We start from the raw sequence: 26,087 nt of genomic DNA on the forward strand, positions 1-26,087 counted from the left end.
GGTTTTGGGGGAATCACCTGATTCTATTGATGACTATATGAGAATGTCAGAGCGAACTACACGAGAAAGTTTGTATAGATTGGCAAGAGGTGTTATCGAAACCTTCGGTGACAAATACTTGCGCAAACCTTCATTGAATAACATGCAACAACTATATGCGACACATTAAGAACGACATGCTTTTTCGGGAATGCTTGGAAGCATTGATTACACAAAGTGGATATGGAGAAATTATCATGTGGCGTGGAAAGGTCAATACACAAGTGGTCATCTCGGATCGCCTTCATTAGTATTAGAGGTTGTTGCGTCACAAGACTTATGGATTTGACATGCTTTTTTCGGAGTTGCGGGTTCTAACAATGACGTAAGTGTTCTTGATCAGTTACCAATATTTCAGGACCTTTTGACAGGAAAGACATCGGATGCTCCTTTCAAAGTACATGGTCATGAGTATAAGTTCGGGTATTACCTCACAAATGGAATATATCCACCATATTCCATGTTTGTGAAGGCGTTTCGACACTCGATAGAACCAAAAGATAATTTTTTCAAGAGAAGACAAGAAGGAACACGTAAGGACGTGGAACGTGTTTTTCGGAGTTCTAAAAGAAAAATGACACATAGTTGAACATGCGACACAAACATATGAGTTGGACACTCTATGAGATATTATGTATGCATGTATCACTATGCATAACATGGTGATTGAAAATAAAGGCCAAAACATTACGAAGTATTCGCCTATGGAACCTGGACATATTCAATTTCAACCAGGGACAACAAAATACTTACATAGAGTCGTTGATATTCAAGACCAACGAAAACACAAATAACTTCAATATGATTTGGTAGATCATATCTATGATGACACTAAAGATGAATAATTTAGATTGAAAATGTAATTTGTTTCGTCTTTTTTTTTTTTTTGATTTTAGGTTTTTAAATGTGTTTTTATCCTTAGTTGTAATTTTTTATGTTGTTTTTAATTTAGGATTTAAATTTTTATTTTTACATTTTAAATGTTATTTTTAATTTATGATTTAATTTATATGATAATAAAAAAAGAAATTGGAAATATAGAAACTAAAAACATCAAAAAAAAATTAAAAATAAAATAGAAAATAAGAAGTGTTATTACATGTTACTTGGTGTTATTCTTTTCCATCTTAGATGTTATAACACCCCATATATTACTAGGATGATATGTGACACCTTTTAGGTATGATAATATGTAATAACACATTGACCACACCCAACGGTAGGGGTGAACGCGGTGCGGTTATTAGCTAAAACCTCACCACTAACCGCAAATGCGGTTAATCCATTTTCAAAACCGCATGATGCGGTTATTTTTACGGTGCGGTTAGACGGTTATTTTTGCGGTGCGGTTTTGTTTTTTCTGTGTTGCGGTTATTAACCGCATGGATTTGGTGCAGTTATTTTGTGTGGTTTTTAACCATAGTTTAGAGCGCAAACGGTTTTAAGAGTTCAAACATATTACTTGTAATAATAAAAAAAACCTTAAAATAAGACAATTAACTTAAATCATAAATAACTAATATCTTAAAAACGTCAAATCAATAGTAATTAACAAGAAATATCTTAAAATTGTCTAATTTCACCATTTTTCAAAATTAAAGATAACAAAACACTAATACTTTGGTCTTCTAGTATTTTATCCATCTTTCATCCATGAAACTTGTGTTATTTTTAATATTTAATATATTAATAATTAATTACAAAAAAATTGTATATAACATATGCGGTGCGGTGCGGTTTTTGAAAACTAATAACCGCACCGCACCGCAAATTTGCGTTTTTTGAAAAACAGAAAACCTCACAATCGGTTTTAATTGCGGTTGCGGTTTTTACGGTTAATTTTAGTTGCGGTGCGGTTTTTGTTCATCCCTACCCAACGGGCGTAAATAATAAAATGTATTGTTATAAGCTACGATCATCTTGAAAATTAACAAGCACTCTCTTTGTCAAAACCCTAAACAGTTTTATGTTATTACTTCTATGACGTGTCATAATACCACCTTAACCATGTTGTCTCATTGTCATAAAAAACGCCGCTTGTCTATTGCATCTCGATAGTCCCAACCGTTTATACTATGATGACTCACCATCATGTTTATCGTCTTCCATCATCTTTTTCATATTCTTGGTCTCCACACACTAATAGAAGAGAACATCACAATTTATCACAATTCTAGGATTCTTTAAATTTTGAAACATTTTTTTTAGTATTTTAGGGTATTAGATTTTGCCAAGGAGTATTTCATGTATATCATACAGTTATTTATAGAAGAATTAATTTTAGATTTCCTCTCATTCTATTTTATTTTATTAAATTAAGATTACTATAATTTAATAAATAAAATTAATAAAAAATGGTTAATAAACACAAAATTAATAAAAATAAAAGTATTTCATTACTTGACTAACATATAACTTATATGTTAGTCATATTCTACAAAATCAACACGAAGGACGTGATGGATGTCGTGATCATGTATTTCGCTTTTGTTTGCCTTGTAATGAAGCATACTTAACGTCTGCTTGTCAAAATTTTGTGAGAGAAAATATAAAATCTGCTGTGAGACTAAAGATTACAAATGGTTGGTATGTATAATTGTAAAAAAGACAGAGAGTGTAACAACTCGGACTCCCTTGACCCTTCCCCTCATTTTCACCACCTTGATAAATGTCCACCTCACTCCACACCGTACGGTGGGTCTTCCTTGTGGCCTTAAAAGAAAGTTTATTGGTCATATTGTAAACAAATATCATTTATCAAAGAAAATAACACTTTTGGTCCTTCACTTTAACCCTTTTTTTTTTCAATTTTAATACCAATAGAAATTTGTTTGCAATTTTTATCTTTATTTTGATGTTTCATAACAATTTTGGTCCATAAAGCGTTAAATCTAATTAGTTGTATGCCATTTTTTTTTAGGGAAATTGACTTATTAGGGTAATTGTCTTTCGTTTTACTCATATTTAGGTAACTTTTTTTTGTACACATCTAGGTATGGAACTTATTTGAAGTGTTTACATATGACCATTATGGCCGCTTGTAGCAAATTATAGCTTACGTGGCAACAATAATTACCCAGGAGGGTAATGAACTATTGGTTTTGTTCACATCTAGATAATTTTTTTATTCACATTTAACCATCTAACTTGTTAAGGTTGTTCACATAATATCATTGTTTTAGAAATTTAAATCGATAGATGAAGTCGTTCGTCCAACTTATTGAAATTGTTCACATAATATCACTATTTATGAAATCGAGACATTTAGTTTGATCTGACACATAATACCATTATTTAAGTTGACATATTTTGTATATTTATTATTAATATGATTATTAATAAATAATATAAGTTCTTGTATTTTAATTAGGGATTAATTATTGTTTTATGAAAATAATAATTATAAGAGCGTATAACTAATTATTATTTCATATGGGATGAATTAATAAGTCATGTACTGTCTTTTGGACTAGTTGAATTCTTTTGTATTTTACCTAAAGAAAGTTTATATTTTATAAACTTTGAGTTTATAAACAGTAAAGAACTCTTCTCTTTTCAAGAGGTATGACCGAAAATATTTAAACAAATAATGAGGTTGCTTTTCAACCTTCATACTTTGTCTCACCATACTTTTAAAGACTAATATTACTTTAGAGTATTTTAATGTAAAACCTTTACCTTTACATGGGTATATAAGAGAGTGTTTACATGAGTTTTTGACTAGTTTTTCTAGTGAAATCTCCTCTTTCTCTTTATGGCTGAAACTCTCTTCCTCTACCTCTTCTTATTGTCTTTTAAAGATTGTTTCAAGATTAAAAGCCCTCTTGAATTGTCTCATTTAGTGCTTATTTGAGTTAAGCACTTAAATGCTTAAGACATTCAAGAATACAAGAAGAAACTAGCATTCCAAGTGTCTTACTCTTAATGGTGGATACACATAGAGATAATCATGCTCTTTGATTTTTTGTTATCTTCATCAACACCCCAAAACCAAGTGGGTTCAAAGGCTTCAAAGGTTGTCACTCTAAAAACTATTTGGTTGTTTTTATTTCATTCTAACATCTATAAATGGATCATTGGTGGTTTGATTTTGTTATAAACTAAAAATAAACTTTTTATTTTTTTTAAGTCTTCTGCTATGATTTTTATGAAAAACAAACTTATATTTTGTATCAAAACCCATCACGAATGTGAATAAAAAAAGAAATTGCCTAGATGTGAACAAAACGATGCCTAGATATGAACAAAACCAATATATCATTACCCTCGTGGATATTTATCTTTGTCACATATACGTATACATCACATAAGTTGTAACTTGCTATAGCTCGTAATAATGGTCATATGTAAACACTTCTAACAAGTTTGTTGCATACATAAATACAAAAAAATTACCTAAATATTAATATTAACAGTAAAGAACTCTTCTCTTTTCAAGAGGTATGACCGAAAATATTTAAACAAATAATGAGGTTGCTTTTCAACCTTCATACTTTGTCTCACCATACTTTTAAAGACTAATATTACTTTAGAGTATTTTAATGTAAAACCTTTACCTTTACATGGGTATATAAGAGAGTGTTTACATGAGTTTTTGACTAGTTTTTCTAGTGAAATCTCCTCTTTCTCTTTATGGCTGAAACTCTCTTCCTCTACCTCTTCTTATTGTCTTTTAAAGATTGTTTCAAGATTAAAAGCCCTCTTGAATTGTCTCATTTAGTGCTTATTTGAGTTAAGCACTTAAATGCTTAAGACATTCAAGAATACAAGAAGAAACTAGCATTCCAAGTGTCTTACTCTTAATGGTGGATACACATAGAGATAATCATGCTCTTTGATTTTTTGTTATCTTCATCAACACCCCAAAACCAAGTGGGTTCAAAGGCTTCAAAGGTTGTCACTCTAAAAACTATTTGGTTGTTTTTATTTCATTCTAACATCTATAAATGGATCATTGGTGGTTTGATTTTGTTATAAACTAAAAATAAACTTTTTATTTTTTTTAAGTCTTCTGCTATGATTTTTATGAAAAACAAACTTATATTTTGTATCAAAACCCATCACGAATGTGAATAAAAAAAGAAATTGCCTAGATGTGAACAAAACGATGCCTAGATATGAACAAAACCAATATATCATTACCCTCGTGGATATTTATCTTTGTCACATATACGTATACATCACATAAGTTGTAACTTGCTATAGCTCGTAATAATGGTCATATGTAAACACTTCTAACAAGTTTGTTGCATACATAAATACAAAAAAATTACCTAAATATTAATATTACATGATAAGTTAATTTCCTTTTATTTTAAATTTTTCATTTTTCCTTTGAACCAAAAACCGAACAAAAAATAGTACATAAACTGAATTTGTACTTTTGATTTGATTTAATATCTAGTACTTATAGACATTGGAGGATCCTTTAAGGGGCCAGAGGCCATGCCCCCCCCCCCCCCCCCCCCCCCCCCCCCCCCGTTTTTTGGCTTTCTAATTACCAATCGTAGAAGATAAATTCTATAAAATCAATAAGAAAAAGTGAGAAAACAAAGCAAAAACTAAACAGTCGTTGCTGCTCCGTTGTTGCTGTAGATCTCAAGCAAAGCTTCACATCTCCGACGTTGCTTCTTATCTCCAGCGTCGCTTTGCCGCTCCCCTCTGATTTACCCAATTGGTCAATAGGAAAAAGCCCAATTCAAAATATAGAGTATCAGCGTTTTTTCCTTTACATACGAACTCTTCTAGGTTTAAAAATAAAACAAAGAAAAACATTCTACCCAATAAACAATAGCCAATAGGTACTTGATTTTTACTTTATTAATATACTCTTTTACTTTCTGTTCTACTACTCGTGTTCACTTTATTCATATTATTGTTGAATTTATAATCATTTTATATAGGAATACATATTGCACTAACGGCTTATGCATATTTTTGCTAAAATAATTTATAAACAAATAGTTGATGATGGTACTATTATTCTAAAATAATAGCGATTTGTTTTGTATATGAAGTATGTATATTTTTCAATACATAGAGTTTATAAAAATATATCTTTGAAAATATTTAGGAATTTTATTATATATAAAATGGTTTTCAATTTAATAAATGTTTTTTTTAAAACTTAAAACAGGTTGTCCTATAAACTTTTGTCAAATTTGTCAACAATCCCAAGTCCCGCAACATCTTTGTAAAATTTGTCAATAACCCAAATATCTTTAAAAAAAAAAACTCATTAGTAACATTTTTTACAAAACTAATATAAAGTAAGCATGGCATTCGTTAATATTAAAAATTAAAATTATTTGGTTGAATGAATTAAGTTTTTCATTTCACTCGTATCAGTCAAATCCATGATGTGTAATTCCAATTTATTTAATAGATTCTGTTATTTTAAAAATAATTAGAAAACGCACATAAATATCAACCTCATTTAAAAAATAATTAATATAATCTCTATAAAAAACAAAAGACGAATCTAATTATAACATTTTAATTAACCCGATCTTGATTTCGGCCCCTCCGGTTATAATGGCCGTGTTCCACCCCTGCTTATAGAACTAAAATGTTACATAATACCCATAGTTCTTATACACCAAAACTATAAGAACGCCCTGATAAAATTATTTACATGTAACTCACAAATTACAACTCATTTACACGATATGAGTTTTGCAATAAATACAACACAAATGACTTCTATATGTATATAATATATAAGTAATATACTCCTTACCATATTTTTTTCACATTATATACACAATCTATTCATGAATCCATCTTTGTACAAACAGTCTATTCACATTAAAATTTACAGATAGATACAATAATCACTTGTTGATCTTATCCATCCATCACTGCTTCATCGTATCACATGACTCTTGAGAAACTTGAAAAATGTCGAGCTGGCAAAGATCATTGTTCCAAGATTCTTGCATTTAAGGTTACCGTATTCTTATGATTTCATGTTTTTTATTATTTTTGGTAGCCTGGATTTTACTTACTTCTTCTGGAAGGCTACTAATAAAAATAAAGCTAAAATACGAAAAGCTAAACCAGCCACCATTAATCGTATTAAGCAAAATTTCCAGTCCCTCAAATCATAACCTCTTTTGGCAATTGCTGCACATCTTGTTAGCAACCACACTGCCCGATACCTACATTTATCATTCACAAAGGAAATTATTTAATAAAATTTGTTTCTTTTTTTGACTTAATGAGTTAAGCACTTAATGTGGACAACTATATATGGGTTTCTTTTTTAACTTAATCTAGATAGAATGACTTGATGGGTTAAGCAAAAAAATATAGCTTAGTGTGTCTAGACACCAACCCTTTTAACTATTTTCCTTTTTTGAAAATGGTTTTTTAGAATGTAAGGGTAAAATAATCGTTTAGTCTCATTAAGATTGTGAAAATAGTTTGTTGGAATGTACAAATAAAATAGTTTTTTGGAATGAATATAGTTTGTTAGAATGAAAATTGTTTGTTGGAATGTAAGGGTAAAATAGTCATTTAGTCTCGTTAAAATTGTTTAAGACGTAACGAAAAAAAGAGGAGAGTTCTAATTCGAATGTGGTCGTTTGGCTCTTATGTCAACCAGCTATCAGACTGTTATATACCTGATGATGCTAGTGGGTCAGCTAAAAGGTTGCTCGAAGTATAACTATTTTTACAAAGTTGTAGTAGGTGGTGTGATTTTATTTTTACAACTAAAAAAATAAAATAAAAAGAATCAAAAAGTGTAAAAATAAAATAATGTCAAACCTTTCGGCATTAGCTACCAAGAATGCTTCCAAAGCCCATGAAGGGTAACAAAACTTTTTTATAAAAGGTATAATCGATCCCTTCTCATTATCTTGAGTTGCAATAAGTGTCAACACAACAGGAAGCAACACCGACCACTATAAACCCAAAAAAAAAAATTTGTTAAATCAATGTTAGTAGTATTTTGTAACAATCGGTAAAAGGGCAAATAGGTAATTTTGACTCACTAATTGGGCAGAACCAGCTTCAAGGTAGATGGCAAGGGCATAAGCGAACCCAGACACACAGTACAACAAGCAAAGTAAGATGATGTAATTATCGACGATGGAGGATCTTGGAGGGTTAAAATAGTAAAATGTGCAGAGGTAAACTGCGGGTTTTATTACTGTGTTGAATTGGTCGATTGTATCTTTTGAAAAAAAGTACGCAAAGCAACTCATTCCAGAAGAGCGTTCTCTCCAGAATTGTAATTTATCTAATGTAAATGATCTCATAGCCGCAATCTTGCTGAGTAAAGCTGAAAGTGAGCAAAAAAATATATACAAAATTAGAATTTTTTTTTTTATTAAAATACTATTACAAAACCTATCTATTTTTCCTTCGGCAGTTTCCAAAAAAAAAAATTCAAAATCAATGCCATTAATATTTTCTTATGATCCGTGAAAATTTATTTTTGTGATGATTACTAAAGACAAAGAGGAAATATGGGATTTCATTTAAAGAAGAAAATGTTTTGTATTTATTTTGGGAAGCTGGGAATTTAATTTATTGATAGCTACCTAACATTGATTATTTTTATAATTGTAATAAGCTAAAAAGAACATTTGAGTTTTTAAACTTACAAAAAGCAATGATGGTGTAAGTATATCCAACTGCCCCAAAGTTTTCATCACTCACTTTAGCGAGTGTTCCTAAAGAAATTCCAGCTATCAACAAAAGCAAATAATCCACAGCTTGTAGCCTAGCTTCACGTATTCTTTGCTTCGCCACCCTGGAAAAAAAAATTTAATTAAATTAACCAAAAAAATGTAAAATAAAAATACCCTAATGCAAATTCAACAAACTTAAATGCTAAAACTTTATCACATGCTCATAAAAATTCCAGATTCTTTGTTCGCATATGAAAACACCAGCATCTCCAACCAAATATTAAATCCTATTATTTACACCAATAGAAAATTTTGTCAAATGTAGTGGCTTTTGTCAAAATTTTAACACTAAATATTCCACCAAAGCCCCTAAACTTTAACAAAATTTTCTATTGCAACCATTTTAACCTTTCAAAGTGGTTGACATATTTTTTTTTTATTCACGGTGGTTGACATAAATTTTTTTCATCAAACTTGGGTGACTTTCATTGAACATATTGAAATACAGTGGTTAAGCCACAAAAATTAACAAAAATATAGTGACTTTTCCGTATTTTGCCCTAAATTCAATTGACATTAGTTTATGATATATATCTTAAATTTAATTTTTACGTTTCAAACTTATTAAAAAAAACAATACTTTTAAATATCTTAAAACACAATACATATTTAAATAAAACACACGGAATTGATTCGAAATAAACTATACACAAATTCTTTATTTTGGTTATAACTGTCCAATAATCTAACTTATAGAGTTATTGTAATAAAAAGATACGATGCAAAAGGTATTCTTAAAAATCACGAATGGTCCCTATGGTTTAGGGTAATTTGCCTGTTTGGTCCCTAACTTATTTTTTTAACTCGGAAGTTCCATACTATTTGTTTTTGTTACGCGCTGGGTCCCTACTTTTTGTTTTTGTTACGCGTTTGGTCCATGTCTTACCTAAAAAGACTATAACTTAAATAGAGAAAAATGTTGAGATAGGTAAGGTGAGGGGGTGGAGTTGGGGGTGTGTTTATTTAAATAAATTAAAAAATCAATGGCAAAATAGTCTTTTTAGATAAGATAGGAACCAAGCGCGTAACAAAAACAAATAATAGGGACCTTCCAAGTTAAAAAAATAAGTTAGGGACCAAACACATAAATTACCCTAAACCATAGGGACCATTCGTTTAATTTACTCTAAATATATATATATAACTTCAAGACAAATGAATAAGTATACTTGGTATCAAAAAATTGTTGTAATGGCTTGAAAAGATGAAATATTTATAAATTACCTCCCTAGAAAATATCGATATTGTCGAAGTACACCCGGGGTAACACGATTAGACAAATCTTTCCTCCTTTTAAAATAACTTAAAAAATCATCATTTTTCATTTGAACAAAAAGCTTAAACTCCTGCCATAATTCCACTGCATAAGATTGGTGGGCAGCTGAGGTGGATGAACCTCCAACAGAATCCTGACCAGATTCAGATGAATCTGAATCTCTCATGTCTTGGGGTATAGGGTAACTATTATGATGCATCCATTTGACCGGAAGCTCTTTGTAGTTGACCGAACATTTGACCATTCCTTCCAATATATCAATATAATGATCCGGTGGATTTACACGTTCTGGAACATCGATCCCAATTCCTGAAAAATATTCTTCCACTTTTTTTACAGGTCCAAGGTATGCAACAAGTCCACCTTTTGCTAGAAGGATTAAGTCATCAAACATTCTGAATAAGCTATAACTGAAATACATAATGTTCACATGTTAATTTGAGGGGTATTTTGGAAACTTATTCCTATTTAATATAATAATAATAATTATAATAAAGGGTACCTTGGTTGGTGTACAACCATGCATACATTAACAGCTTCAAGGGCTTCACGTCGAAGGGCTTTAAGAAGTAATTGAGAAGAAGAACTGTCTAAACCGGAAGTGGGTTCATCAAGAATTAAAAGAGAAGGTTCCATAACCATTTCTAAACCCACATTTACTCGCTTTCTTTGTCCCCCTGATATCCCTCGTTTTTCTACTGTTCCAACTAAAGAGTTTCTTATGTGTTGAAGGCCTAAAGACTCGATCACTCTTTCTACAACAAGAACTTTATCAGCTCGAGAAAGATTCGCTGGAAGTCTGGAGAAAAAATGTAATAAAGTTAAGTCTCCTTCAAGATTCAAGTTTAATTGTGCTTATGGTTACATATATTTGATTCATGAGAAGTTTGTATGTGGATGATACCTCAGGTTTATTTTTTGTCTTGAGAAAAACTTTGTATTTTTTTATTTGATCCAGGGCTAATCTAAAAAAAGACTTTATATTTTGTGATTTTTCCGGATTAAACCTCAAGTTTATTTTTTGCTTAAAAAAGACTTTATGTTTTTCCATTTTTTCCGAATATCCCTCGACTTCGTATTTTTTTTTTCCGAAAAAACCACTCAACCTTCTAAATGTTTCCAAATAAACCCTCTACTTTTTTTAGTTTTTCTCGAAAAAACTCACATTTTACATTTTTTTTTGGAAAAAGTGATGATCGGAAAAAATGAAAAAAATACATGGTCTTTTTCAAGTAAAACATAAATTTAAGATTTAATCCGAAAAAAAAACCATAAAATATAAGATCTTTTATAAAATTAAGCCTTTTTCCGATCTGGTCCTTCTAGTCATTTTTTTCCAAAACAGATGTTAGGATTTTTTTGAGAAAAACTTAAAAAAGTTGAGCGTTTGTTTGAAGCATTTAGAAGGCTGAAAGTTTTTTCGAGAAAAAAAAAAAGACAATTTGAGGGTTTGTTTGGAAAAAACGAAAAAATACAAGGTTTTTTTCCTCCAAAAAATAAAGTTGAAGTTTAATCTAGAAAAAACATAATATATAAGATGTTTTATGAGATTAACCCTAAAAAAAATTGTTAATGCGTGTTTGTTACAGAAGTGCTCCTAAGTGGAAAATTATTAGTGTTTCCTAATTAAGTGAATTATATAATTATATCGACGATTCAACTTTTTATATAATAATTAAGAATTACACACTAATATCAACATACCTACACTTAGCACTGAACCAAAGATTCTCCTCAACAGTCAAATCACCATGAACAATATCATCTTGAGGAACAAACCCAATAATTTTCTTATAAGAATTCATGGATTCATCCCTCCCATTTATAAGAATCGATCCATTCACAGTGCATCCACATGCTTTTCCAGTTAAAGCAGATAAAAACGTTGTTTTTCCAGCTCCTGAAGGACCCATAACAGCTGACACGTGTCCAGGATAAATACTTCCACTCACACATCTCAACAAATGTTTCTTTTTCCCCTTCAAAGTCAAAGTCAAATCCTTAAAAGAAACCTCCATTCTAGGTCTAATCCTCATAGTCGTATCAGTAGCCATAGAAATAACCCCCGAAAATGTCAAATCCCCATTTTGTTGTTCCATTGCTTTTTCCTTTTCAATTTCCCCATACGCATATTGGAATATTTGACTACGTGTGTGTAGCTTTTTAGGTTTTGAACCCTTTAAATGTTTATCTCCAATTTCAACACTGAATCCATCGTGGCTTTCAGGGTCATCTTCAAGATCATGAATCATCATTGTGAGATTGTTTTGATCTTCGTTTTCATCTCTAGACGAAGGAATTGGATCTTTTGAGGTGTCTGAAATTGCGGGTTTTCTTCGTGAAAATGTTCTTGATAAAGACGTTTGTATTCCAACTGCTTTTCTTTTTGCATTTTCTTTTGCAGCTTTCCATCTTTCTTGTGCTAATTCTTTTGCACTTTGTGCAGCTGCTTCTCTTGATTTTTCTTTTCGTTTTTCTCTTGTGGATATTACTTGACCCGTGCAGTTGTAAAATATCAAAAGCACAAGTGTCAATCCTCCCTGGCATCCATAAATGAGTATGGGTAAAATGGTCATTTAATTACTACAACACTTTATCGAGTAAGATACGCACTTACACAAGTTATTAATCCGTATGCAGTAATATTCTGATTTGAAGCCTCTTTGTTGCATGTAGCCAATTGTAAACACTCTGCATATATTTAAGTAATCTAGATTTTTAATAAGGGATAATGATATAAAAACTATTTGCCCTTTTAACAAATGTGGCAAAAACTAAAGGAGAAAATTTACTTGTTTGAGATGTTGATCCAAGTCTGCAGTAATGTCTGACATAAGATAAACAACCATCAAGTAAATAATGATGCAACTATTTTATAATAATAATAATAAGAGAAAATGACAAAAATAGCCATTTACACTAATTGCATTACAAAAATAGCCAAAAAAAATCGAAATTACAAAAATGCCCACCCATTTCGCAGATGAGAAGGCCCCATCTGCGAAATGGGCTTCTCATCTGCGAAAGTACAAGTACGTACTTGTACTTTCGCAGATGAGAATTTTTTTTTTTAATATTTTTTCTGTATAAATAGGGTTAATTTCGCAGATGGAATAGGTCCATCTGCGAAATCCTCTCAGTCTATCTGCGAAATGGTGTATTTTTTTGTATTTTTTTTTTTTTATTTTTTTATTTTAAGTTTGACTATGAAATAAATTGGTTTGACTACGAAATCACGTTGCTATATAAAAACTTTTGTAGAAAAAATATCATTTTGGTTGTCAAATCAATTCATTTCATAGTCAAACTTAAAAAAAAAAAAAATACAAAAAAATACACCATTTCGCAGATAGACTGAGAGGATTTCGCAGATGGACCTATTCCATCTGCGAAATTAACCCTATTTATACAGAAAAAATATTAAAAAAAAAAAAAATTATCATCTGCGAAAGTACAAGTACCTAAAGCACAACTGTGCTTGTGCTTTAGGTACTTGTACTTTCGCAGATGAGAAGCCCATTTTGCAGATGGGACCTTCTCATCTACGAAATGGGTGGCCATTTTTGTAATTTCGATTTTTTTTGGCTATTTTTGTAATGCAATTAGTATAAATGGCTATTTTTGTCATTTTCTCTAATAATAATAGTAATAATAATAATAATAATAATAATAATAATATACCCAGATTGGCAAGAATATTTCTCAACAGAACTCGGGCAGAAGAAGCCAGCTGGACAAAAAACCTCACGGCTATTTACAACAGCTGCCCAAACATCTGCCCCACCACAACTATGGTTAGTGGCCCCTGGTGGTGGTTGATATCGATATCTACATTTTGTAAAGTATTTTTTTTAGGAATGTAAATTGTTTAAGCTTAACAAAGGGTAAAAACGGAAATTCAACTTACGGATCACACATATTAGTCTTGGGATTAAGCCGAGCAAGAGGACAATATGATCCAGAAGGACAAGCTTCAATTACAAAAACAGAAGATATGTCAATCTTTTATTATGTAAAAGCAAAAGGCTCCAAAAAAAGATTTTTGTTTAAAATAATAATAAAAAGATGATGATGAAACTTACGGATCATACAGGTGAGGCCAGTGGGGCAGAAGAAACCTTCACAACAAGGTTGACAATCAGAAGTTCTAAAAGGGATTTCATCTTTGTTTTTTAGATCAACTTCAGTGTCTTTTTCAACAGAACAAGCCCAACCAGGTTCACATCCAGAAACCCAAGATTTAAGATTACAGTTCTTGTTACCTTTTATGTAATTAGTTATCTTAAATCCTTGTTTCTCAGCTTCTGAGAGAACAGTTACATAGAATTTTATATCTGCTGCAGTGCATAGTCGCTGAAGGATATTGCCTATAAATTCATATATGAATTATTCAACATCAACTACAGAGTAGTAGTAGTACTGCAACAAAGGATGATCAAAATAACCTATCCAAATTGAACCTATGAAAAGAGTCATCTAGAAAAATAGATAAAAGTAATTGTTTTTAGTTTTTACCGTTTGTCTTTTGGACGCAATTAGACAAGAATTTTGTATCACCCGAGAAATCAAAAGCTTCGTTCCACTCAGCAGTTCTGGAAATTGATGATGAAATGATAAGAACTATTAAACTGGAGTGCTTTTAGTAAAATTGATAATACAAAGGCTAAATCCATTAAGATTTAACCTATGTAATGCGTTTACATGCTGTAAAAGTTCAAATTATGTTTAAAATCTTAAGATAAACACAACTGGATTGTTATTTGTTATGTAGGTTTTAGTTTAGATTTGCATTAGGAAAGAAAATTAATAGCATAGTATCGACTTAAAAGGTAAGTTTAAGAGAGAATCTAGACGAATTAAGCAATGATTATTTACGAATGTTTACTTGAAATTGAACTTAGATTAATGGCAAAATAAAGAATTTAAGAAAACGGATGGAGAAAAAACCCTACGACTTACATGTTTTTCATGCAGAAGCCAAGATCATCCATGGCATCCTCATGGAAAAGTGAGGATATAGAATTGAATCGACTATAGATTAATTTGGTGGCTTCGTCTAATTTTGCGGGATTTCTCTTTATGGCTTCGGGATCAGGGTACTGTTGGGCGTTGGCCAGGTGAGTTAAAGGCGCCGGTGATTTTATCCCAAATATTATCGCAATGAAGATGGTGAAAATCAGAATGTTGGTCATCCTCTTCCTTTGATCCTTTGAATCACCACCTGGAAATGCAATTTCTTGTCAGGATCTGATTGTTGTTCATTGGAGCGTGAATCGGACCTTGCGCATGATTCAAATGAAGAAAATCTGTTAGGATTTTGATTTTCCATTTTTGTTTCTTGTGTTTGGTGGATTTCTTCGGAGAAAGAAATGGAGGGGAGAGGATGTAGGAAGAGGAAGGAGGAAGGGAAAGTGATAATGGTAGCTTGTAAGACTGCAACGACAACTTTTACTGAGTCATGGTCTTCGTGGCTTCTTTTGGCTCTTCAAATTCATATGTTATGAAACGGTTAATATGTAAGGAATTTATATGAATATACTACTTCAATAAAATAGTCATATCAAATAAGTAATCTTTTAAATTTCATTATTAAAAAACAACAGTTAAGTTTTTGTTTTATATGGTTTTGTGAACGCAAATTATTCTTCTCAAACTTACTTTATGTCCTATGGTTACATAATTACTACGTACATATTACATAAGCTCGCTAAATACTCGCAAGATCCGCTTAATTTTATACATGTAGCGGAAGAGTTCCGCTTAATTTTGTACATGTAGCGGAAGTTAAGGACGAAGGAAAAAAAACCACTACAATACACCATATATTGCCAAATTTTGCAAAAGATATATGTTGAAGAAGACAATGCAGACAAAGATGGTGATGTATCATATATCATCGATTATATCCAAATAACTGATAAATGATTTTTGGTTTTACATATGTTAAATCTCTTATGTTTCGCAGAATTATTGTAATCTTAGCTATTTTATATTGTTTTAGTTTAAATATAGAAATACAAACAAACAGCTTAAAAAAACCACAATTTATGCTTAAAAATGCCTTAACTTGAAGGCAGTCCATGGTCATTTTAATGAATATGAATTCTTGCTATTGCATGAAAAAGGAAAACATGCAACTTACAAGAATTAAGGTACATGTAAGTGTGCAGAGGATCTTTAATGACCATGCATTTGATGCTCCGTATGGGATCACATTAGCATTATGAAAAATGCTTATTTTTTTTTCATATTTTGTTGGTGTTTAGTATAGAATAATTAAGGCACCGTATATAGTACACTAGAATTATTAAAAGCTATGTAACAATTATCTCTAATAGGTGGTGAAGAGGCTTGTGTATTTAGTGACTCTCAAGTATTTCCACCTCCTATTAGTTTGTGTTTCTATAACTTATTTGTTTGGTTTGTTCGATTTTCTATATTTGTAATTTAACAAATCGTTCTTTAAAAGATTGAAATCTTTATCGGATTTTTTGATTATATGTTTATTTGTTCTTTACTAGAACAATAATTATTTATGAAAGATAATAATATTTCTAATAATCAAACAAAGCCATCACATGTATTTTCATATAAGGAAATCTTTAGAAAAGTCTCAATATTTATGGAAAAGTTACACTTTAGTCCCCAAAAAAAAAATTTGAACGAAAAAATCCTGAAAACCGGCAAAAATTTGCAGTTTGACCCGTTGAAATCTGTACCAAATTAATTTAGGACTATTTCGTAAACTAATCCAAAATATTGAGATTTTTCTGTAAACAAAAAATATTAGGACTTTTCTACAAACAAAACCCTTATTATTATTATTATTATTATTATTATTATTATTATTATTATTATTATAATTATTATTATTATTATTAAAAATATAAATAAGAATACTATTTTTTGAACTTGTTATTATTAATATTGTTACTAATAAATATAAATGCATTTAAATGAAAAAATAATATTAATGACATTGTTTAACGGTGGATGTGGAGAAGATGGTGATGCTTTTAGCATTGAAATCATGAATGTTTGCTTGTATATTTTTACTTTGTATATGATCATTTTCATATTTGTTATATATTGTTGAGTCCAAGAGATTGCATCATTGGGCTTAGTATTTGTTAGAACAAAGTTCTATTAGGATCGATAGATTCTAAGCAAGCTAATAATTAAGAACGTAATAAAGAACACCAGTATGGCTTTGAATATGTCGTATGATTAATGCTTCAACACCTCAGAAGAGCTCGATTAAGAACTTCAGCTGTAAAGGTGTTCTAGGGTTACAAAACAATGAACGTGATAATCAACTCTATATAATGCATACATGCATGCATATATATATATATATATATATATATATATATATATAACAACCCTACTAACTAATCTAGAAAATCACGGATGGACAGGCCCAATCCGGATGCAAAACATAAGGCCCAAGACGCAACACAAACGGACTCAACAATCTCCCCCTTTGCGTCTTTGGACTTATGTTTTGCATCCGGATTAGGCCTTTCCATCCGTGATTTTCTAGATTAGTTAGTAGGGTTGTTATATATATATATATATATATATATATATATATATATATATATATATATATATATATATATATATATGCATGCATGTATGCATTATATAGAGTTGATTATCACCTTCATTGTTTTGTAACCCTAGAACGCCTCTACAGCTGAAGTTCTTAATCGAGCTCTTCTGAGGTGTTGAAGCATTAATCATACGACATATTCAAAGCCATACCTGTGTTCTTTATTACGTTTTTAATTATTAGCTTGCTTAGAATCTATCGATCTTGATAGAACTTTGTTCCAACAATTGGTATCAGAGCAGAAGACTGTGTGATCAATACACATTCCTTCTGTATTCAGAATTCCTTAGGGTTTCCGCTTTTATCGTATAAATAAGAAGTCGTCTTCCTTGTTTTGACGGCAACCCAGTTTTAGTTAAAACCCTAATGTCAAGTTTACAGGTCTGATTCTAGCAGCTCACCATGTCTCACGATGATTCAAAAACAAACCCAATCAACATCTCAAACATCATTGGATCTACAACCAGGATACCCATTCTCTACACTCAAGACTAAGAAGTATGGTCACATCACTTCGAAGACTATGTGGTTGGATCTGAAGATAATGGCTATCTTATCTGGGAAGCTATCACACTTGGGCCATTTGTTCACTCAGGAACGAACACTACTGTCAAATCCCAAAAGGAATATAACAAGCTGGTAGCGGATGTAGACAAGATGACGCAGGACGAGAAATACAAATTGTTGTGTAATGTGAAGGCCATGAGGATGATCAGATTCACCTTACAATCTGACACCTTTCAGTTGGTTGGTTCATGCACGACGGCTAAAGAAATCTGGGATAGGTTGAAAGAACTCTATTCGATCGATGAAGATCTAGAACACTCCATTCAAACCTTGCTACTGTCAGAATTTGGAGTATTTGAACAGAAACCTGACAAAAAGCTCATACAAACTTTCGATCGGTTCAATCATCTCCTAAGGAAGATGATTAAGCATGGAATAGAGAGGAAATTGATTGAGCAGAAAGTAAATTTCATGAACGGGCTAAGACAAGAATGGATGGCTGTTGATTCTACTGTAAAAGCGCATGAATAGTTTAAGTCTTACTCACTAGCAAAACTTATAGGAATACTTAAGTCCCATGAAAGTATAGTAACCAAAGAAGTGAAAGTGGTTTCTGGTGTACGATTGTTGGCTCTTGTCTCTAAAGGAAAAAGTATTGCGGAAGAACAAGAAGAAGCTGATATGCCGGAGTGTGACCTCACAAGCGAGGAGTATGCTATGATGGTCACCAATCCAAAGAAGTTTGCAAGGAGAAAATTTCCTGTCAACAAGAACCGAAACTGGCAGGGAAGTTACAGCTCTGAGAAGGTGAAGGATGAAGCAAAGATCACCTCTCAAAAGGATGAAGAAAAGAAGGAGAGCAAGCTTGCAGGAGACTCAAGATATGACTGCAATTACTGTCACGGCAAGAACCACTTTGCCAAAGATTGCATGCTAAGGAAAATGACTGAGAAAAGAGACGAAGAAGATGATGGGAAGAGATCAAGAAAAAGAAAGCAACTAACAATTATATGAACGCTTTGATTGTACAGGAGAATGCAGATGAAGACGAGTTCGGTGGCGTCGAAGTTTGGTCAACCGACTCTGAAGACGAAGAGGTGAGAAAGCCCACTCATGGAAAGGCTTGTATGGCAAAGGAAGTAGGTTCTGTTGGAAAGTGCTTGATTGTCACAACTAGTTCATCAACTGCAAGTGCAAGTGAGGAACTGAACCAGACTGAAAACAAATGTTTTGCAGCAATGCCAGTTAATGAGCAGATCAACGACTGCGATCGTTTGATCAAAAAGGTACAATCTATCCTAGGTTCTCATAATGTTCCAATAACAGAATATGAAGAAGAATTAAATGAATTAAAACTTAAATTTTCTAATCTAAGTGGTAGTCTCATGCAAACTCGGTTAACAAATTTTAACCTAACTGACCAAATCAGCAGGGTGACAACGAAGAGTGAGGAGAGAAGAATGTGGATAGAGCTGAAGGAGCAGGAGTTAGTTAGGGTTAGGGATGAAAGTATTTATTTACAAAGAAAAAATCTAAAGTTTTTAAAACAAAGGAATATTTTTTTTTAATTGCTAAGAGTTTATATACTAATATAGCTCAATTGCATTTAAGTTTTGAGATAGGAAAGAAAATTCATAAGATGACTTTGCCATTACTTGAATTTAAGGAAGACGAAGTCATAGCAGAATGTGAATCAGAAGTATCATTTGAAGAGACATCCATGTCCTACAAAATTGTACTGGGCAAAATAGAAACCTTCATTGATTCAAAGGAACACAAATGCGTGCTAAAAGATATTCTAGATGAAAATGATAGGTTGAAAATTAAGTCAGACACTATTCACTCATTTGATCAATCCAATGCCAAACTGGCTTCTGATAATAAAATAGACTTAGAAAATACGTCTGAATTTGACGAGGAAAGTGAGATGAGTGAGATATATGTAGAAGACGTAATTGATTGCTCTAAGTTTATGAAGAGCGAAACTGAGAATGAGAAACCACTAATCTCAGAAAATTCAGTTGAATTTGCTCGACTGGCAAAAGATAAGGAAAAGAAACTCAAAGAACAGGCTATGGTTTATCAAAAGGTTCAGACTGTGCCAAATCAGGTTTATACAGTTACAGGGGTCACTCCTAAGCAGACGTCAGAATTAAGAATCATGGTCGAAAGTGATAATGCTGAAGGATGTAATGACTACTTCTGGTCAGCTCCTATTAACAATGCAGACGAAACTGTAGGCTTGTCTGAGCAGACTTCTTGGAGGGTTAAAGGAAGATACGTTGTTGAACCCATAAATAAACCTTCGAGTTTTGACAAACCAAGCACAAGTGGAACCAAAGAAATCCCTGAAGAACCAAAGGAAGAACAGAAAGTTCCGGTCAAAACAACCGAAACTCATAAGGAGACGCCAAAGGTCAGCTTCAACATCCACAAATCACAAAAGGAGCTAGCTGAACAGAAACGCCTAAGAAATCAAAGATATGCAAAGAATCTGAATGAGCGAAAAAGTTACCGGCAATCTCAAAATCCAAATCATGATCCCTCTAAGAGAGCATCATCGGATAAAGGAAAGGAAAATTTCAGTCCAAGTTCCTACTATTCCAAGTCTCGGAACCGAAAGTCAACATTCGGTCCATCGCCCAGTTTCGGTCCTAAACCCAGTTTCGGTCCCAAACCTAGTTTCGGTCCATCCAAGTCCCAAAACAAGGCAAATTGTTTGAAGGACATCAAAGGAAAGGGAAAGCTAACTTCAGATTCTAAGTTCCACATCAGGAATCATCAGCTAACCCTAGATCTCAAAAGAAAAATCAAATGCCAATACCATCTAACAAACCAACCAATGCACTTAAGTTTAAACAAGATAAAACTAAAATCAAAGTGTATACAATTAAAAGAAAAGATCAAAATACTCTAGTAAAAAGAACATATTTGGTTGATATTTCCACTACAATTCCGTTTTCTGTGAAAAACTCACAAGGACCCAAGCGACTTTGGGTTCCTAAATCTGCTTGAATTTGCAGGTAATCAGTGACGAGCAGTTCGATGAAGAATGGTATATAGACAGTGGCTGCTTACATCACATGACTGGAAGGAAGGAAGAGCTAAGGGAGTTTCGGTCCCTAAAAGATGGTGGGTGTGTGAAATATGGAAATAACTACTACGGAATAATCAAGGGATACAGTATGATAACAAATGGAGATAATTCGATACGAAAAGTGGCATATGTGGAAGGATTGCAGCATAACGTCATTAGTGTGTCACAATTAGTTGTGGGCATAGGTCTAAAAGTATCATTTGACGATGAGGGCTCTGAGATAATTGAGAAACAATCCAAGAAGGTACTATTGAAATTTGAACGTAAGGGAGAGATGTATCCTCTAAATCTCAACCCTACATGAGGAAAACCGGCAATATGTTTGCTTTCAAGGGCAAATACAGATGAAAGGTGGTTGTGGCATCGACGACTATCGCACTTGAACTTCAAAGACATTAATAAGTTGGTGCTTGGTGATCACGTTCGAGGACTTCCTCTTCTCAAGTTCGACAAGGAACATCTGTGTGCAGCATGTGAAATGGGCAAACAAAGCAGAAAGAGCCACCCTACAAGAATCAATACAAAGATAGTTGAAGCTCTTGAACTCTTACACATCGACTTATGTGGACTTTCTGCTATTGAAAGCTTCGGTGGAAGTAAGTACATTCTTGTAATTGTAGATGACTTTTCACGCTTCACCTGGGTTTTCTTTCTTAAACAGAAATCAGATGCGACTCCCAAGTTGAAGACATTCATCAAGCAAGTGGAAGTGCAGCTGAGGAAAACGGTAAGGAATATCAGAAGTGACAATGGTCTGGAATTCAAGAATAATGATTTTGAGAGCTTTCTGGCTGACAAGGGGATAAATCATAGTTTTTCGGCCCATTATACACCACAACAGAATGGGATTGTTGAAAGACGAAACCGTTCTTTATGTGAGGCAGCCAAAACGATGCTCAGTTTCGCTTCACTTCCGTTATACTTTTGGGCTGATGCTGTTGCAAAAGCATGCGATAATCAAAATCGGTCCTTACTAAATAAGAGATTATCAATTACTCCATATGAGATCTTAAACAACCGAAAGCCAAATGTTAAATTTTTCCACATATTCGGTTTGTTGAAATACGAAACTGTTCTTTATGTGAGGCAGCCAGAACGATGCTCAGTTTTGCTTCACTTATGTTATACTTTTGGGTTGATGCTATTGCAAAAGCATGCGATAATCAAAATCGGTCCTTACTAAATAAGAGATTATCAATTACTCCATATGAGATCTTAAACAACCGAAAGCCAAATGTTAAATTTTTCCACATATTCGGTTCGAGGTGTTTTATTTTCAATTCTAAAGCGAACCGTAATAAGTTTGATGTCAAAGCAGATGAATGAATTTTTCTGGGTTATTCACTAACGTAGAAAGCATACAGAGTGTTGAATAAACGCTCAAAACAAATTGAAGAAACCTATTATGTCACCTTCGACGATAACTACATGAAGAAAGTTCAGAGGATTGAAAGTAACCTAGGAGAATTTTTTCCAGAATCTGGAGAAGTCTCGGTTCCAATAGCCAACATGTTTGAAGAATACATGCGCTTGTTTAATGAACCAGAGAAAGCAGCACACTCAGAAGCGAAGGCTGCAGACAACAAAATTGATAGTCTCAAGAAAATTATAGATGAAGCTGCCAAAGAGATGGAAAGTGAACCTCCTACCGCTAAGAGTAATCCATCATTTCAAGGGGAAAGTTCAACCGCATCGAAATCAAACAAAGCTTCTTTCGAGGGGGACGATCCCATTCCGTCCCTATCTAATAAAGGCTCAAGTAAAGGGGAAAGTACTAATCCAAAACCAACAAGTAATAGTTCGATCGAGGGGGAGAATACACCTCCCACAAAGGGTGCAAACTCTGATGCTGCCACAGATTACACTTCGCCAGTCGAGGGGGAGAAAGAGAGTGAAAGTACAACTGACAAAGGCGAGGGTGATCTATCAGAAGTTGAAGTAGAAGTGAATGCTGAATTGGATCCAACATATGACCCAAGTTATCCTCCATTAGTGAAATGGACCAAAGACCATCCCAAAGCACTGATTATTGGTGAAACTTCAGAAAAAGTTCTTACTCGTTCTCAATTAAAATCGAAACAAACTGCATTATTCTCTAAAGTTGAATTTTGTATGTTTAATTCGTTTGTTTCCAAGATTGAACCAAAAATTGTAAATGTTGCACTTGATCATTCAGATTGGGTCCAAGCAATGCAAGATGAGCTTCATGAGTTTGAACGTAACCGAGTTTGGAGGTTGATACCTACACCAAAGGATGCGTTTGTAGTTGGCTTGAAGTGGGTCTTCAGAAACAAGTTAGACAAAGAGGGGAATGGCATCCGCAACAAGGCTCGGTTGGTGGTGAAAGGATATTGTCAAGAGGAAGGGATAGATTATGAGGAAACCTTCGCTCCAGTAGCTAGGTTGGAATCAGTTAGAATCTTCTTGGCGTACGCTGCTCATAAAAACTTCAAAGTTTTCCAAATGGACGTCAAATGTGCCTTTTTGAATGGAGAATTAGAAGAAACTGTCTATGTCGAGCAACCACCAGGGTTTGTGAACGAGAAATTCCCTGACCATTGCTATGTATTGGACAAAGAAGTTTATGGATTAAAGCAGGCACCGAGAGCCTGGTATGAAACTTTAACTCGTTTCTTAAAAATGTAAAAATTTAAACAAGGTTCGGTTGACCTAACCTTCTTCCGAAAGAAAGAAGGCGAACATCTTATGATTGTTCAAATTTATGTTGATGATATCATCTTTGGCTCTACGAATCCTAGCTTAACAGCTGAATTCAGAAAGTTGATGGAGGCTAAATTTGAAATGAGCGCAATGGGTCCAATTAACTTTTTCCTTGGTTTAAACATTAGACAGGGAACAGAAGGTATATTCATCAACCAGGAGGCTTATACAAAGACCTTACTGACGAAATCCGGTATGACGGGCGGCTCAAAAGTGAAGGTTCCAATGGCATTTGGCACTAAGTTAACACCATCTCTGGAAAAACCTGTTGTCGACATAACACTATATCGTCAAATGATAGGGTCTCTTATGTATCTAACAACTAATAGACCGGATATTATGTTTTATGTTTGTTATTGTGCTAGGTTTCAAGCTAATCCACGAGAACCTCACATGGTGGCAGTGAAGAATATATTCTGTTGTCTGAAGCGAACCACATCTCTTGGTCTCTGGTATCCTGCAAGATCTGGATTCTTCATTCAATCTTTTTATGATGTTGATTTAGGAGGATGTGGACTGGACAGAAAAAGCACTACTGGTGGATGCCAATTTCTTGACGGAAAACTTGTTAGCTGGCAGTCCAAGAAGCAAACTTGCGTATCATTATCCACAGCCGAAGCTGAATATATAGCTGTAGCGTCTTGCACTTCACAAGTAATATGGATTCAAAGTCAACTGAGAGATTACGGGCTAAGTATGAAGAAGATTCCTATCTATTGTGACTTAGAAAGTGCAATAAGGATTTGTCACAATCCAGTGCAACACTCAAAAACTAAGCACATTGCACTTAGATATCATTTCATCAACGATCATGTAGAAGATAGGAACGTGGAAGTACAATTTGTTCGATCTACTGATCAACTGGCCGACATATTCACTAAGGCATTACCTGAAGCACTCTTTAACAAAATCTTACAAGGCTTGGGTATGATGGAAGCAGATTCGGTACCGAACCCTCAAATCTCTCACTAAAATTAGATAAGCGAAATGGAGCTTACGCTCGGTCTATTTCGACTCTGAAATTTTTGGGAACCGAAATGAACCGAACGCTCGGTCTATTTCGGCTCTGAAATTTTTGGGAACCGAAATGAACCGAACGCTCGGTCTATTTCGGCTCTGAAATTTTAAAAACCGAAATGAACCGAACGTTCGGTCTATTTCGCTCCACTCAATTGACATAAGGTTTCGGTTGTATACTGTGTAAATTTCTTCTCTTCTCTTTAATATGGTTTATGCTTATTGAATTTATCTGCTTTCTGTTCTTATTCTTTTTAAATTCAAAAATCCAAAAATATTTTCTATTTCTGTTTTTTTTTTCAGAAAACTTCAAAAATCCAAAAATATTTTCTCTTTCTGTTTTTATTATTTTTCAGAAAACTCAATCCTTCAAAATATATTTCGTTTTGTTTTTTCTATTTGTGTGGTGTGTTTGTTTGTTCTTACTTCAATTAAGTCACAAGGGTACAAGTACAACATAATTTGGAGTTAAGACAGGTACAATTATTTCTATAAGAACTAGTTAAGGGTCCCTAGAAGCATGTTGTTGCATGTTGACCAAAGTCTCTATGATTTCGAGCAGGCCTTAATGATTCGATCTATACCTATCGTTTCTTCCCAATTAGGTTGTTTACCTCAACTCGGTCTAGAGCTAACTTACTCTTCTCATATGAGTTAAGAGTTTGTCTGCTTGGTCATAGTTTTACAGCAGAAGGTACTTTCGGTTGTTTAGCCACCTTCTTATATTCTCCATCTACTTTCACTTCACCAATGTAACCCTTGATACTCTCGGTTCTTACCACTGAGGTTTATGGTTGCACAAAGTCTGTGTTTGTGATCTTGGACACGTATACCACGTGCTGAGTGAAACCCATAATCCAACTCCTATAATGAATTGATGGTGAATTATCAAATTCAAGAACTTATTGGTTACCCAATAAAATCTCGTTTTATGTTATTTTTGTGTGGTCTTTATGAAATTGTCTAATACCAAGGCATTTCTTCCCAAAAAGATCCAGTTTATTTTTTTTTGTTTTGAGATTTCTATTACTTCAATTGTCACTCCAACTTATATCTCACCTACTTGTTCAACAGACTACATCGGTCTCACAAGTACTTCTACCAACGTTCAGTCTT

At 33.1% G+C, this 26,087-nt stretch overlaps 1 protein-coding gene and 1 long non-coding RNA gene across 2 annotated transcripts; one reads left to right on the forward strand and one right to left on the reverse strand.

Annotated features, from left to right (window-relative positions):
- Positions 1-6,552: 6,552 nt before the first annotated feature.
- On the reverse strand, positions 6,553-15,206 carry LOC145058757 (ABC transporter G family member 28-like). The gene is made up of 14 exons (XM_079006651.1): positions 14,974-15,206; positions 14,530-14,606; positions 14,097-14,381; positions 13,922-13,985; positions 13,696-13,842; positions 12,807-12,841; positions 12,632-12,705; positions 11,719-12,554; positions 10,517-10,813; positions 9,963-10,424; positions 8,652-8,800; positions 8,037-8,326; positions 7,810-7,946; positions 6,553-7,199 (listed from the first exon to the last, which is right to left on the reverse strand). The coding sequence occupies exons 1-14, from the start codon at positions 15,204-15,206 to the stop codon at positions 7,043-7,045; spliced, it is 3,243 nt and encodes a 1,080-aa protein (XP_078862777.1). The 3' UTR covers positions 6,553-7,042.
- LOC145058758 (uncharacterized) lies at positions 14,103-15,566 on the forward strand. Its single transcript, XR_013686498.1, has 2 exons — positions 14,103-14,231; positions 14,989-15,566. It is a non-coding gene; the product is annotated as an uncharacterized LOC145058758 (long non-coding RNA).
- The last annotated feature ends 10,521 nt before the right edge of the window (positions 15,567-26,087 follow it).

Source organism: Lactuca serriola, chromosome 6, assembly GCF_051521515.1.
Source record: "Lactuca serriola cultivar US96UC23 chromosome 6, Lser_US96UC23_V15, whole genome shotgun sequence".
In the NCBI taxonomy this organism is placed as follows: Eukaryota; Viridiplantae; Streptophyta; class Magnoliopsida; order Asterales; family Asteraceae; genus Lactuca; species Lactuca serriola.

Bases quoted from the DNA above. Each gene is read 5' to 3' on its own strand.
- LOC145058757 (XM_079006651.1), bottom strand. From the start codon at position 15,206: ATGACCAACATTCTGATTTTCACCATCTTCATTGCGATAATATTTGGG. The intron at 13,986-14,096 runs GTAAGTTTCATC...TTGTAATTGAAG, and splicing joins TGGCCTCACCTGTATGATCC to CTTGTCCTTCTGGATCATAT. The intron at 7,200-7,809 runs GTTTGACATTAT...TGATAAATGTAG, and splicing joins TTGGTAGCTAATGCCGAAAG to GTATCGGGCAGTGTGGTTGC.